This window comes from Crotalus tigris, unplaced genomic scaffold (assembly GCF_016545835.1).
Source record: "Crotalus tigris isolate CLP2741 ecotype Arizona unplaced genomic scaffold, ASM1654583v1 scf7180000017725.2566008, whole genome shotgun sequence".
NCBI lineage: Eukaryota > Metazoa > Chordata > Lepidosauria > Squamata > Viperidae > Crotalus > Crotalus tigris.
Genome location: NW_024096593.1, coordinates 1,655,286 through 1,668,282, shown reverse-complemented (window position 1 = coordinate 1,668,282; position 12,997 = coordinate 1,655,286). Strand labels below are relative to the sequence as shown.

The window sequence follows — 12,997 nt, the reverse complement described above, 5'->3', positions numbered from 1 at the left end:
AAGCTGGCAGTATCCAAGCTGCTGCTGCTCGGGCAAAACTTCAGCGAGGCCCATTCCAAGCGCTCGGTTTCTCTCTTCTCACCTCTGTGATTAGACATTATTTTGCACGGTCCCCACAGTAGGATTAGTCTTCTGGGTTGACCACTTTGCAGATCTTGCCTAATGTAAGGACTTGCCTCTGTTTCTCTACCAAGAAAGCAGAACTCTTGAAATTGGCATCATTTCAAAAGGAACTTTTATTGTCAGGTACAGAAAGCAGGAAAGCTAGGCAGGATCTGAGGACTTCCTGCTCAAATCAATAGGTTAAACCCGCAAAACAATAACTCCACCCCAACTGTCCATCCAGTCGGTTCAAACAGGCCAATCCACAGGTGACATCGAGCTATGGCAAACAACCGATAAGGCGCCTCTCTCAAGGTTGTTAGGTCTTTTCTAGTTCCTCCCTGTGCACTGAGATAAGGCAGATGGCCCCGAGACATTCCTTTCACACCCCATAAAGGATACATCAAAGCAGATAGAGGAAACAGTCTATGTGCACTACAAGCCCCTGCCTACCTCCCTTTCCCCATAGGAGAATGGCAGAACCCAAACAACCTAAATCCAGAGGATATGCACGATTAATAATTGAGGGTTCTTTTTTTTTATTGAAAATTTTTAAAAGTTTTTACAAATAACAACAAAAAAACAACAACAAACAAGAAAAACAAAACGACCCTCACCCAACCCCTCCCAAACCATCCCCTCCCCCCCCGAGCTTCTCAGAGCTGAATATAGGCTTAATTAAAATTTTAAGAAACCTAAACAAATTTTTACAACTTATAAAATAGTTAATAATAAAATATATATGACATAAACGTTAAGGAAAAAAAAAAGAAAAAAAATACTTAAAAAGAAAAAAAGAAAAAAGAAAGAAAGAGAAAAAGAAATAGGAAAAAGAAAAAAAAGAGAAAACAATCTATAAAATATCAAAAATTATATACAATTCTATACAAATAATTGAGGGTTCTGACACTGTAAGAAAAAGATTAATTCATATGTTGAGAAATAGCACATATCCATTTATTTCCAGGAAGTTATAGATTTCTCATTCCAGTATTATACTGTCATTCTTTTTTGCTGACATACATGCCACCCAATGTAAAAACATTTGATACTTCAATAAATATTGGGAACTTAATTAATATACTTTCTTTACATATAGTGATTGATTGAAATTGCACTAGCAATCTTTTTTTTTTGAAAATTTTTATTTTTTAACATACAAACATTATAAAAATACAATAAAATTTTAAAGTAAAATAAATTCATAAGCAACCATTGTCTATACTACCTTTACCCCCCCCTTACCCTCCCTCCCACTCCCAACCCCCCCTTCACTTCCCAGAGCAGAATACAGAATACAGGGTTAATAATAACAAAATTTATAATAATAAAAAAAGAAAAGAAAAAAAAGAAAAGAAAAAAAGTCATAATTAACCTTTAATTCCATAACCTATAAAACAATTCTCTATAATATTTAATATTCATTCATAAAATAAATGAAACTTTTTAATTCCATACTTTTTCTGAATATAATCTATCCACCTTCTCCATACAATAATATATCTTTCTTGTGTGTGATCCTTTAAATAAGCAGAAATTTTTGCCATTTCTGCAAAACTAGATACTTTAAATATCCATTCTTCTAAAGTAGGCCAAGAATCTTTCTTCCAATATAAACCTACTAATAACCTTGCTGCAGTTAATAAATTCAACATCAAAGTAGTTTCTTTTTCATTTAAGTTAACGAAAATACCAAATAAAAATAGTTGAGGAGTAAACTTTATCTTTCTTCTAAAAATCTTTTGAATGTTCCACCAAATCATAATCCAAAAAGCCTTTACTTTTTTACAATTCCACCAAATATGAAAGTATGTCGCATCATTATTGCCACATCTCCAACATTTGGGCTGTACATTGGAGTACATACAAGATAATTTTTTAGGATCTAAATGCCATCTATAAAACATTTTATAGAAATTTTCTCTCAAATTTTGAGCTTGTGTAAATTTAACATTTCTTGTCCAAATTGTCTCCCATAAATCCAATGAGATCGGTTCCTGTATATTCTGAGCCCATTTAATCATACAATCTTTAACCAATTCTGTTTCCGAGTCTAACTCTAATAAGACATTGTATATTCTTTTTATATGAGCCGGACTTTGATTTTTAATCTGAATAACCAATTGTCTATCTTCTAATGTTATTCCCTCTTTCTTATCTACAGTCCATCTGTCCACTATTTGTAAATATTGAAACCATGACTGTAAAATATTTTCCTGCCTTAATACATCTAGGGATTTCAAATGCCAATTCGAACCAGAGCAAATTAACAATTCTTTATACGAGATTTTATCAAAATTTGTCCCCTTAGAAGTTCCCTCAATTGCATGTCTGGGAATCTCCCAAATAGGTATTTTATAATTTAATCTATAATAATATTTTTTCCAAACACAAAGTAAGGTATTCCTCAAAATATGTGATTTAAAAGTCCGATCGACTTTCTTATTAAAAATTAAGTATGCATGCCAACCATATATTAAATCCCAACCTTCCAGAAAAAGAATATCCATATTTGTTAAGTTAAGCTAATCACATAACCAAGTTAAGGCGGCTGCATCATAATATAATTTCAAATTAGGTGCCTTAAGTCCCCCTCTTTCTCGAGCATCCTGTAATATCTTAAACTTAACCCTTGGTTTCTTCCTGGCCCATATAAAATTATTGATACCCTTTTGCCATTCCTCCAAATTTGCCTCTTTTTTAAGAATAGGTATCATCTGAAACAAAAAAAGAAACTTTGGTAGAACATTCATTTTTACGGCTGAAATTCTCCCCAACAATGACAATTGCAATTTTTTCCAATCTCTTAAGTCCTTTTGAACTTTTGCCCCTAATGGTTCATAATTGTTCTTATACAATTTTTCATTTGAAGCAGTTAGATATACTCCCAAATATTTAACCTTTTTTACCATCTGAAAACCTGTGGCTTTAATCAAACTTTCCCTGTCCTTAACTGACATATTCTTAGATAATATATTGGTCTTATAGTTATTAACTTTAAAACCAGAAACCTTCCCATACTGTGTTATAAGTTCTAATAAACCATCAATCGCTTGATTCGGTTGTTCCAAAATTAAAACCAAATCATCCGCGAATGCCCGCAATTTATACTCCTTCTTCCTTATCTTTACACCCTTGATTAACTTTGATTCTCGAATCTGAATCAATAAAATTTCCATTGTTAAAACAAATAACAATGGGGATAATGGACATCCTTGTCTTGTCCCTTTTTTAATATTAAAATTCTCAGTCAGTCCCCTATTTACAACAATTTGTGCAGATTGCTGCTGATATATAGCTTTAAGTGCATGTAAAAAATTATCCCCAAAATTCATTTTCTCTACCAATAAAAATAAAAATTGCCAGTCTAATTGATCAAAAGCTTTTTCAGCATCCAAAAAGATAAAAGCCACAGGAATCTGGTTATTCTTATCCAAGTACTCAATTAAATTAATAATTTGTCTAACATTATGTTTCATATATCTCCCTGTTATAAATCCTGCTTGATCACTATGAATCAAATCTTTCATAACCTGCATTAGTCTATTTGCCAGAATTTTTGTAAAAATCTTATAATCAACATTTAATAATGAAAGTTCCAGCTCCCAAGTTATATCTCTTAACAGCAGGATGTTCATCCCCAATCTTTATTAAACAATCATTGAGATGCATAGTATGCGTTAAAGAATTTTTGTTTTTGCACATGTGGTCTTCATTATCCATAATCTCCTTATCTCTCATTTTACCCATCAACGATCAGTAAATATAGAGTAGACCTTGTTATTTGCAGTTCACCTATTAACATTTTTTCATATTTCTGATTTGCCTACCAATTTGCTTGTATGTATATATTTCAGCAATTACATCAGGACCAAATAAATGAAATAAGAAGTGCAATGAAATATTGATTTTGAAAACCTCTGTGCAATAGGTCCGCATGAAAAGGACCCAGTTCAGTTGTGATTTAGGTTGTTGATTTTATGACTATAGGTCAGTGGTGGCAAACCTATGGCACGGGTGCCATAGGCGGCACTCAGAGTCCTCTCTGTGGGCACACATGCCGTTGCCTCAGCCTTGCCTCCCCCCATGGCCCCCTCCTCACCAGCAGCCCCCCGGAAGAGAGTCGCCCCCGAGCGTGGCCCACGCGGAGCAGTGCAGCCAAGGACATGGCAGCCAGACAGCATAGACAAGACTCTGCCCTCACGCGCCATTGCACACAGTTGATACTATAGGGAGCGGGCAGAGGGCGTGGCTGCCATGGCACTGCTGGGTGATCTGCGGTGGGCCCTGGAGGCGGTGAGCGGCCCTGCAGGTGGGTGGAGCGGGGGCGGGGCAAGGGGTGGAGCGGGGCGGGGCCAGTTTTTGGGCACTCAGTCTTTAAAAGGTTCGCCATCACTGCTATAGGTAGTCCTTGATGTACAGCCACAATTGAGCTCAATAAGTCTGTTGCTAAGCAAGGCAATTGTTAAGTGAGTTGTGCCGCAGGGACTCACTGCAGTTGTTAAGTGAATTTTGTGGTCATTAAGCGAGTCTGGCTTCCCCAATTGACTTTGCTTGTCAGAAGCTGGCTGGGAAGGTCGCAAATGATGATCAATGATTCCAGGACAGTGCAATCATCATAAATTCATGCCAGTTGCCAAGTGCCTGAATTTTGATCACATGACCACAGTGAGGGTGCAACGGTTATAAATATGACAACTGGTCATATGTCACTTTTTTCAGTGCCATTGTAACTTTGAATGGTCACTAAACAAATGGTTGTAAGTTGAGAATTACCTTTATCACACAAATAATATTTCCTTCAGCTACATCACCAGGATAATATTCTCTTCAGTTTATTGGACTTTTATGAATAAGAGACACCTCTTCACTAAGTCATTCAGTTAAGTGAGATTTCAATATATTTTAGTTAAATATACTGTTTAGCCAAGAAGTGTCCTGAGACAAATCTAACTTTTTTTTAATTCTGTGAAAATGTAAAAGAAGCCTCCTGAAAATTGAATTGGTTCAAAATAATATTATGAGAAATATAGTTTAATTGCCCACAAAACAGATTCAAATATTTTAAAATTAAGATTATTCCATTGCCTCAGCTTTCCATGGATAAGTGGGTCAGAGTTATAGCTAAATATGTGGGGAAATACTGTACATATTCATCAGTTTTCCTTGATAAATAAAAACAGAAAATGTGCTTTGTTTTGTGTGATCATTGCTGTAAAAAAATACTAACTTTTGAAAAGAAGTATAATTTAACATTTGCTTTTATAATTATAATTTAGATAAGTATTTTAATAATTTAACTTTAATTCATGTGAACAAAATCAGGTATTTCAGTACAAATTATTCTTTCACTGTTGTAACTTAATATTGTATTTTTATCCATCCACTTTTGATGTGCAAAAAAGGTTCAGCTTATTGTTCACACATTTCTTCAGAATGAGATAAAAGTTGAAAGATATGAATTACTCTAAATTATATTTTTAAAAACTTCAAATTAAAAATATTTGGTTAATGTTATAAATCTTGAATACTGACATAAATAAAATTACTTAGAATTTCATTTAATCTTGATTTTGCAATTGCTTAATTCCAGAAGAAAAACTACTGTGAAGACATTATGCATTTATGCAGATTATAAATCTGATGAAAGTTACACTCCAAGCAAAATCTCTGTGAGAGTAGGAAACAACTTTCACAATCTTCAGGAAATTCGGGTTTGTATGTTTTTACACTTTAAAAAATTTACAGATAAGTCCTTCCAAAATACATACCTGTGCTTGTATATTCATAATCCAAAATTAGAAAGTTAAAAAAAATAAATTAAGTGGATACAGTCCAGATAATTGAGCTCCTTGACTGGCTGATTTTTGGAAAGCAGGAAAACTTTTCGTCAGATCCTGCAAATCCTGCTTCAGAAAGTTGCTTGATTGGCCTAGCAGTTTTAGGAGATATAAGAAATGGCTTTGTTAGCAGGAAAAAGGGATACACTTGTTACATCTATGAATGTTGCATTTTTTATACTGTTTTAGAAAACTAATGGTTGAGAAGCTAATGGCAGGGAGGTAGGAGACAGATAAAAAGATCTTGTGTTTAAATCAAGCAATTTTTCTGTTTACCTTTAAGCTGCTGATAGCCATATCATATTATAAATTATTTTGCAGAAATTCCTAGTATCAGAACAGGCTGCAATTTCAAACTGTATTTTGAGAAAAATGGCTCAGGATGCTATTTATAGATACCTGATATTTACACTCATGCACTTGAGGACTGAACTTTGGTGATATCTTTGTAATTGGCATAGTGGTATACTAATAACTATCTTGAATCTATGAAAAGGTTTTGACTGCCTCAAAGATTTTGATTGCTTAAGCTAATTGAACTTCTATCTGTTGAGCATGTAATTTCTGATTGGGTTGCTCCAATAACTAAACTAGAAAAAAAAATAAACAAAATAAAAATTGCAATATATTAGAAAATCATGCCAAAAAAATAGAAGAAGGGTAAAGGGCATGTTTTTCAACTGAAATAGAGGGGACAGGGAAAATAATGTGTTTGTTCTATCTCTGAAAGTATTGCTTTAAACCTAAAAATAAAATCAGAAAAATGTTTAGTACAATTGTTGATTTTTTTCTTACCATTCAGTGTCCACTAGATGTCACTCTTGGTTTTAAATTCTTACTTTGGTTTCATGTCCCAGCATCATTCTATCTATACTTGTGTATCTAGTTAAAGAAGCTAAGCAATTAGGTTGGAATAGGGACAAATCTGAAAAAATGTATTCTGAATGTTGTCTTTGCTGTTCATGCATACATGTAAAATGTTTATATTTTAGTAGATGATTTTAACTTTCATAGATATGTCAAATCCTGTTTAATTTTTCAATTGCTACCAGATTTTTATTGCTTCTATACTTGTTTCCAATTGATTTCAGTCTTTGTATGAAGTCTTACATCTTATTAAACAGAGAAAACATCTGACAAGTACTATTATTTTTGATGCTCTCTACAACGTGCATTTTAACAACAAATTAATAGGAGTAGAATTGTAGAAACATATGACTGGAAGCAACCTTGGAGGTCTTTTATTTCAACTTCCTGCCTAAGACAGGAGAGTAGACTACTAGATCACTGCTCTTGTGAAACAGTAATTTATAAACTGGAACTGTTTATTAAATGTCATATTAAAAGGTAGTACCTGGTTGATCTTGATTGATTCCCTCTCTTCCCCCTCCCCCAAATAATCAATGTTGGGTCTGATAAAATCACTAGCTGTCAAGAAAACTGAATGGATGTGTCTATGTAATCACAAGAGTCTTGCTCAAGAGTTTCTGATGATCATTTTGTTGTATAGGTTTTCACTTTTTTTATATTTATCTAACATGAAGAAAGAGCAAGGTAAATGAAAATGCATATTTTTATGAATAATATTGCCCAGTCCAACCTATCAAGAAAATGTGTATAGGATTTCAGCTCTGTTCTAGTTCCCATTCTTTCACTCTGTGTACTTAATTAAAAGTGAAACATCTTGTATTTTAGTACCCCCTTTTCATAGAAGAAGAGACAATCCAATTCAATAAAGAAGGTTAACATTCCAAAATATTTAACATTATGAAAATAAGCCTGAATGTCTTGGATTTTATCTTCATTCTATATTGTTCTCTCTTTTCTCATCTTCTCATACAGCACAGGAAGATTCAAAACTTCTATTTCTATTTCAGATTAATTACATATTACATATTACATACAATAAACAAACAACAAATTATTATTTAAATTTGGTTTATTTTCTCTAAGCATAATTCAGATTGTTAATTATTGTTTGTGCTCTGGTGACTTGGCAAGATGATTTATCTGTAATATCACCAGAACTTCCTTGATATGAGGCATATTAGCTGGATTAACTTCTGTTGTTAAATGCAACAAAATTTCTTTTTAGGGATTAATTAAAAACATGGTAACACTTTGACTTTTCTTTCTTTTTTACAATACATGTCTTCTTAATATTAATGGAGTTATTTCCTTTTCCTTTCAAACATTCAAGATCTTATTTTGAAAGAAATATTTGAACCACATCACTAACTTTTGGCAATTGCAGTTAAAGGGGAATCTGAGGGTTGGAAAAATGACTGTATCCTAATCACATTGCTCAGAAAGTACCAGTGGCAGAAGCATCACAGTCCTCTATTTATCACTGTAATTGAGGCCAGAATTACGGTCATAAGTTGTGCCAGTCATTAAGTGGGTCACCACAATTACCACACCCATTTTTATGACTTTTTTGCAGCAGTCATTAAATGAATACCATTGTTCTTGGGTGAACACTACAGTTGTTAAGCGAACCCATTTACCCAATGTGCTTGAAACCCATACACAAAGCTTTTCAACATATGAAACTTGTAATTTATAGTGAAATTGTGCACCTGCTTTTAGGATTAAACCAAGAGAAAAACTCTCACTTTCTTTTATATACAAGCATGCAAGAGATGTAGAATAGCTTGGAAAGTGTAGGATAGCAGTCCAATGTTATATAGCCACTTCTTGTTTAGCAATTACCTTGGCTAGCAACCATTTGCAAATATAGCAGTAATATAAAATTCCTGCATTTAAACCAAACTTCATACACCTCACAACAAAAGCCTTCACTGTGAAACTGATTAGTGCCTGATCAGTTTCAGGCAGGGGGCAAGTTGGTCTGAGGGTTCTAATCAACTAATTAAGGTAATAATACTGAACTACTTAACTTGTATTAGCGCTTTTCAGGGAAGTGCTCCATTGAGGAGAAAAGCAGCTCAGGAAGAGATAAGCAATCTTTCCACCTTCTGGCGGGAGAGAAAGGGAAAAAAATGAGTCAAGCACAGATACTGTATGAGAGAATTTAATGATCTTCCCGTGCATTCACTCACACTTTCTATTTCACAGTCATATGTGAGCAACCATTTTGTTTAGCAACCATTTCACTTCTGATTTAACGAACAGACTGTCTACTTAGTGACTGTCACTAAACGAGGAGTAGGTATATTCATTTTACACACCTCAACTCTACATTTGGTGGGTCTTCTTACAGATTTTATTTATTTGTGTTGTGTTTGTAATGGTCAAGACATTAGACTGGGAGTGGGGAGACCCAGATTCTAATCTTATCATAGGTGTGAACGCCAGCTGGATGACTTCAGGCCAATCACCTTCAGCCCTAGACTGAGTAGCTAAAACATCTCAGAAGAAGGTAATGACAGACCATTTAAACAGTTTTGCTAAGAAAACTAGAGGACCTATCTGTGAAGTTGCCAAAAATCTAGATTGATTTGAAGTCTCTGAGAAAAAAAACAACAACCTTAGATTAAGGACTTGCAGAGATCTTAAAAAAAAAAACCCACTTCCCTGTTGTAAGCTAATTACATCAATGTGTGCATAGATTCACTAGGATTTGAATTTGAATTTATTTTAAGGAAACACTTTTTTTATCCAGTATCCAGTATTCTAGATGAGTACTAGAAAAACTCTTGAACTATATCAGAGTTTAACATCTGAGCCAGTTCAAGCTGAATGGTAAAAATTATTGTGGGTTTTGACCATACGTGTACACATATATACATAAAATTCTATATACATCATAAAAATGGCAATTAAAAAGTTAAAAGTTATGAGAAAAAGAAATGGAGAGGGGAAGATTTTTAAGATATCAAAGGAACATAGGTTTTTTTTTAATTAGACACTATTTGTTGCTTCTTGTAGAAGCAAGGCACAGTTTGGCTGTGTTATGGGCAGTAATGATGTTGCTGGAAGATAGACATACCAGTGGTCATTTCTGCCTGAGAATTGCTGAATTAATAAATTCTAATAGTTATTACAGTGCAACAGGACATGTGAACATCCTGCATGGTGTGGGGATTCATGGAGGCAAAGTTGTACATATATGAGAATTTTTTGATATTTACCATTAAAGTAAATGCTCTATAATATCTATTGTTTGTTAATGATTAATGATAATTGTGTGCCTTGTGGTGAAAGTTGGTCTTCAAGAATAATATAGCCTTGGTGACTTGAAACTGAAATCATGTTACAATCCAGTATCAAGGATCCTCTCCAGTGAACTTTTGTTTGGTCATATCCCATCCTTTTTATTGGCTAATTAGAGAAGCCATATGCTGTCAGTTTTTTTGTAATGGACATCTTCCAGATAGATTAGCTGGTATCCCCGTTAACCAGGAATGTCAGTCCTATTGGATTAAATACTGTGTTTCCCTAAAAATAAGACCTGGTCTTTTTTCCTTTTTTTTTTTTTTTTTGGCCTCCAAAAGAGGCACCTGGTCTTATTTTGGGGGGGCGTCTTTTCCACTCCCCTCGCTGTTGTGGCAGCAACAGCCCTGCCCAGCCGGCCCACTTCTTCTGTGGCTGAAGGAACAGCTTCAATCTGCAGCTGAAAATGGAGCTCCGGCCTGCATTTCACAGTCAGAGGCCTTCTGGAAAGATTTCTGCAGCCGAGAACCAAGCTACTGATTGAATCTATAGCTCTCAGCTGCAGAGGCCTTCTGGAAAGGCACAAGTTGCCAGATAAGTGCCTCAGCCATATTTTCCTTTTAGTCTACATTCTGGCTGCCCTAACATTATTTGAGGAAAACAGTATGGCACAATTATTATAGGGGATTCATGTAACCTAACTGAAGCCAAAGGGTAGAGTTCAGGTATTTGATATTCATTATGGAAGATCCCAGATAGAGTCAGTTTGGTCTAGTGTTTAAGACACCAAGCAAGAAATCAGGAGACTGAATCCTTTACTTCCACTTTAGGCATGAAAGCCAACAGGATAATTTTGGATGAGTCATTCTCTGTCCATGATGGCAAGCTCAGGCAACAAGCTGATCATTTAATTCCTGTCGCAATTAATAGATCAACACTCAGATTATCTGAAAAAAAGTGGACCCTGCACTTGAAGGAAAATACTAGAAAGAAAAAAAAAATACTTGACCCCAGATATGTATCTAATGTAGTTTTAAGACTAGAATGAAGAATTACAAGGACAGAAACCGGGATCTAGATTGTATCTTTAATTTCTGACTAAAACTACTACCGTATTTTCCTGAAAATAAGACCCCCGAAAATAAGCCTTAGCTTTATTTTTTGGGGGGTGGACCTAATATAAGCCCTACCCCCAAAATAAGCCCTAGTTTTGGGGCGAAGCACAAACCTAAAATCAAGCTGGGGGTGGGAGTGGGGTGGGCCAAGTCTGTGGTCTCTGCATCCAGAGAAATAAAAGATAATACCTAAAATACCTAAAGCATTTAACTTGCTCAGTATTATTGCCTTTAATATACCAGTTATGAATAGTCTTTTCTTAAAGGTCAAAATTTTTTTTTTTTTGTTATATATTAATTTTTCTTTTCCACAATATTATGCAAAAAATCTAAGGGCTCTTCAAATCCCTAACACAGTAACAGAATAACCATGTCAATCACCATTCATTATGTAAAGTTTAAAAAAGAAGTGGAACAAGGATATAACCTTGCTTTATTCTTCATGTTGTTGTAATTAAGTTAATTAGCCATTGATATATTGACATATTTTTCAAATTTATAGCTAATTCGGATTTTTGATTATGGCATACTCGATACAACCATGTAGTCTATTTGGAGAATCCATAATAATGAAAACAATTTTATTTTTCCTGTTTTTGACATTGGGAATAAAAGCTTTTTTTTCTCATTCTGGTCCTTTATGTACAATATGTATTCATGTTAAATGAATTTATGACACATTCTGAAGAATTTCAATTCTTTACGAAATATATTTACTCTTAGATTTTCAATTATTTTTTCTCCATGGGAGGTGGGAGGAATATCCAGATATATTTATTGGGAGTTTTCTTTGATCCTGCAACATTTCAATAGTTGCCTATTTTCTTATCAGAACAAAAGCATAAATAAATTTTGCTTAGTTTATAATATGATACAAGCATTTCAGTATCCATGAGAAGCTCTTCTTAGGATAGCAGGTTTTGAAAGGCACCATATCCCAGTACTGTAAGTCTTCAGTTAAGTATGGCATTCTCTACTAGAAAAATGTAACATTTTTTCAAAAGGATTTTGGATTTGCACAAGAGGTTCCAGAAAGATTGTGTTGATGATCTATAACAGGTTCCCAACCCCTGGTCCGTGGACTGGTACCGGGCCGTGGCATACAAGCAACTGGTCTGTACAAACAAGCAAAGCCCCATCTGTGGGATGCAGGCAGCACACAAAACCATGCACTCTCCTGTCCATTGAAAAACCTTTCTCCACTGAACAGTCCCTAGTGCCCAAAAGGTTGGGGACCTCTGATCTATAAGCAATGCCCGTAAAGAGTGATGCCCAGAATAGTGTATTGCTGGAATTTGCATTTAGAGTTATTAATTACGTCTTAGTGGATAGCTAGTATTTTCTTTCAATAGATTCAATCAAACAATCTGCTGAGCTATTGGGCAGAATGATCAGTAGGTCACTAGACTCATTGACCCTGTCACTATATAACACACATACCAAACAAGTTTTCTCTGCCAACAAAATTACAAGTTAAAAAGTTCCATAAGAAACTGGAACATCCTCTAAGAACTTGGAATGTATGAGTCAGTCACATAGAGGTTAGGAGATCATGTACCGAATATTCACATACTAAATGTTTGAATGGGCTTTTGCTCTTTTCATAAACATGAATGCTTTAGTAAAACATTTAGTGAAAACATTTACTAAGAAGTTTTCTTTTGTCTTGGAACCTATTTTTAAGGAGTTGACTAATATACTCCTATTTCAGTTTGCCTTCTATTTTTTCTTCTTAACTTTTGTACTACATTTTTTGATGAAAAAAAGTTTGGCTGGTGATTACACTCTGTTGTAATGAGGGTTTGGCTGGTGATTGCGCTCTGT

The 12,997-nt window shown here is 34.5% G+C and overlaps 1 protein-coding gene across 6 annotated transcripts in view; it reads left to right on the top strand.

The window, feature by feature from the left end:
• Positions 1-12,997, top strand: part of ANAPC10 (anaphase promoting complex subunit 10) — a 42,038-nt gene that overhangs the window by 14,005 nt on the left and 15,036 nt on the right. For all 6 annotated transcript variants that reach the window (XM_039338971.1, XM_039338965.1, XM_039338967.1 and 3 more), the window contains exon 4: positions 5,696-5,816. In XM_039338971.1, the coding sequence (XP_039194905.1) occupies positions 5,696-5,816 (121 nt within the window). The remainder of the gene's footprint in view (positions 1-5,695; positions 5,817-12,997) is intronic.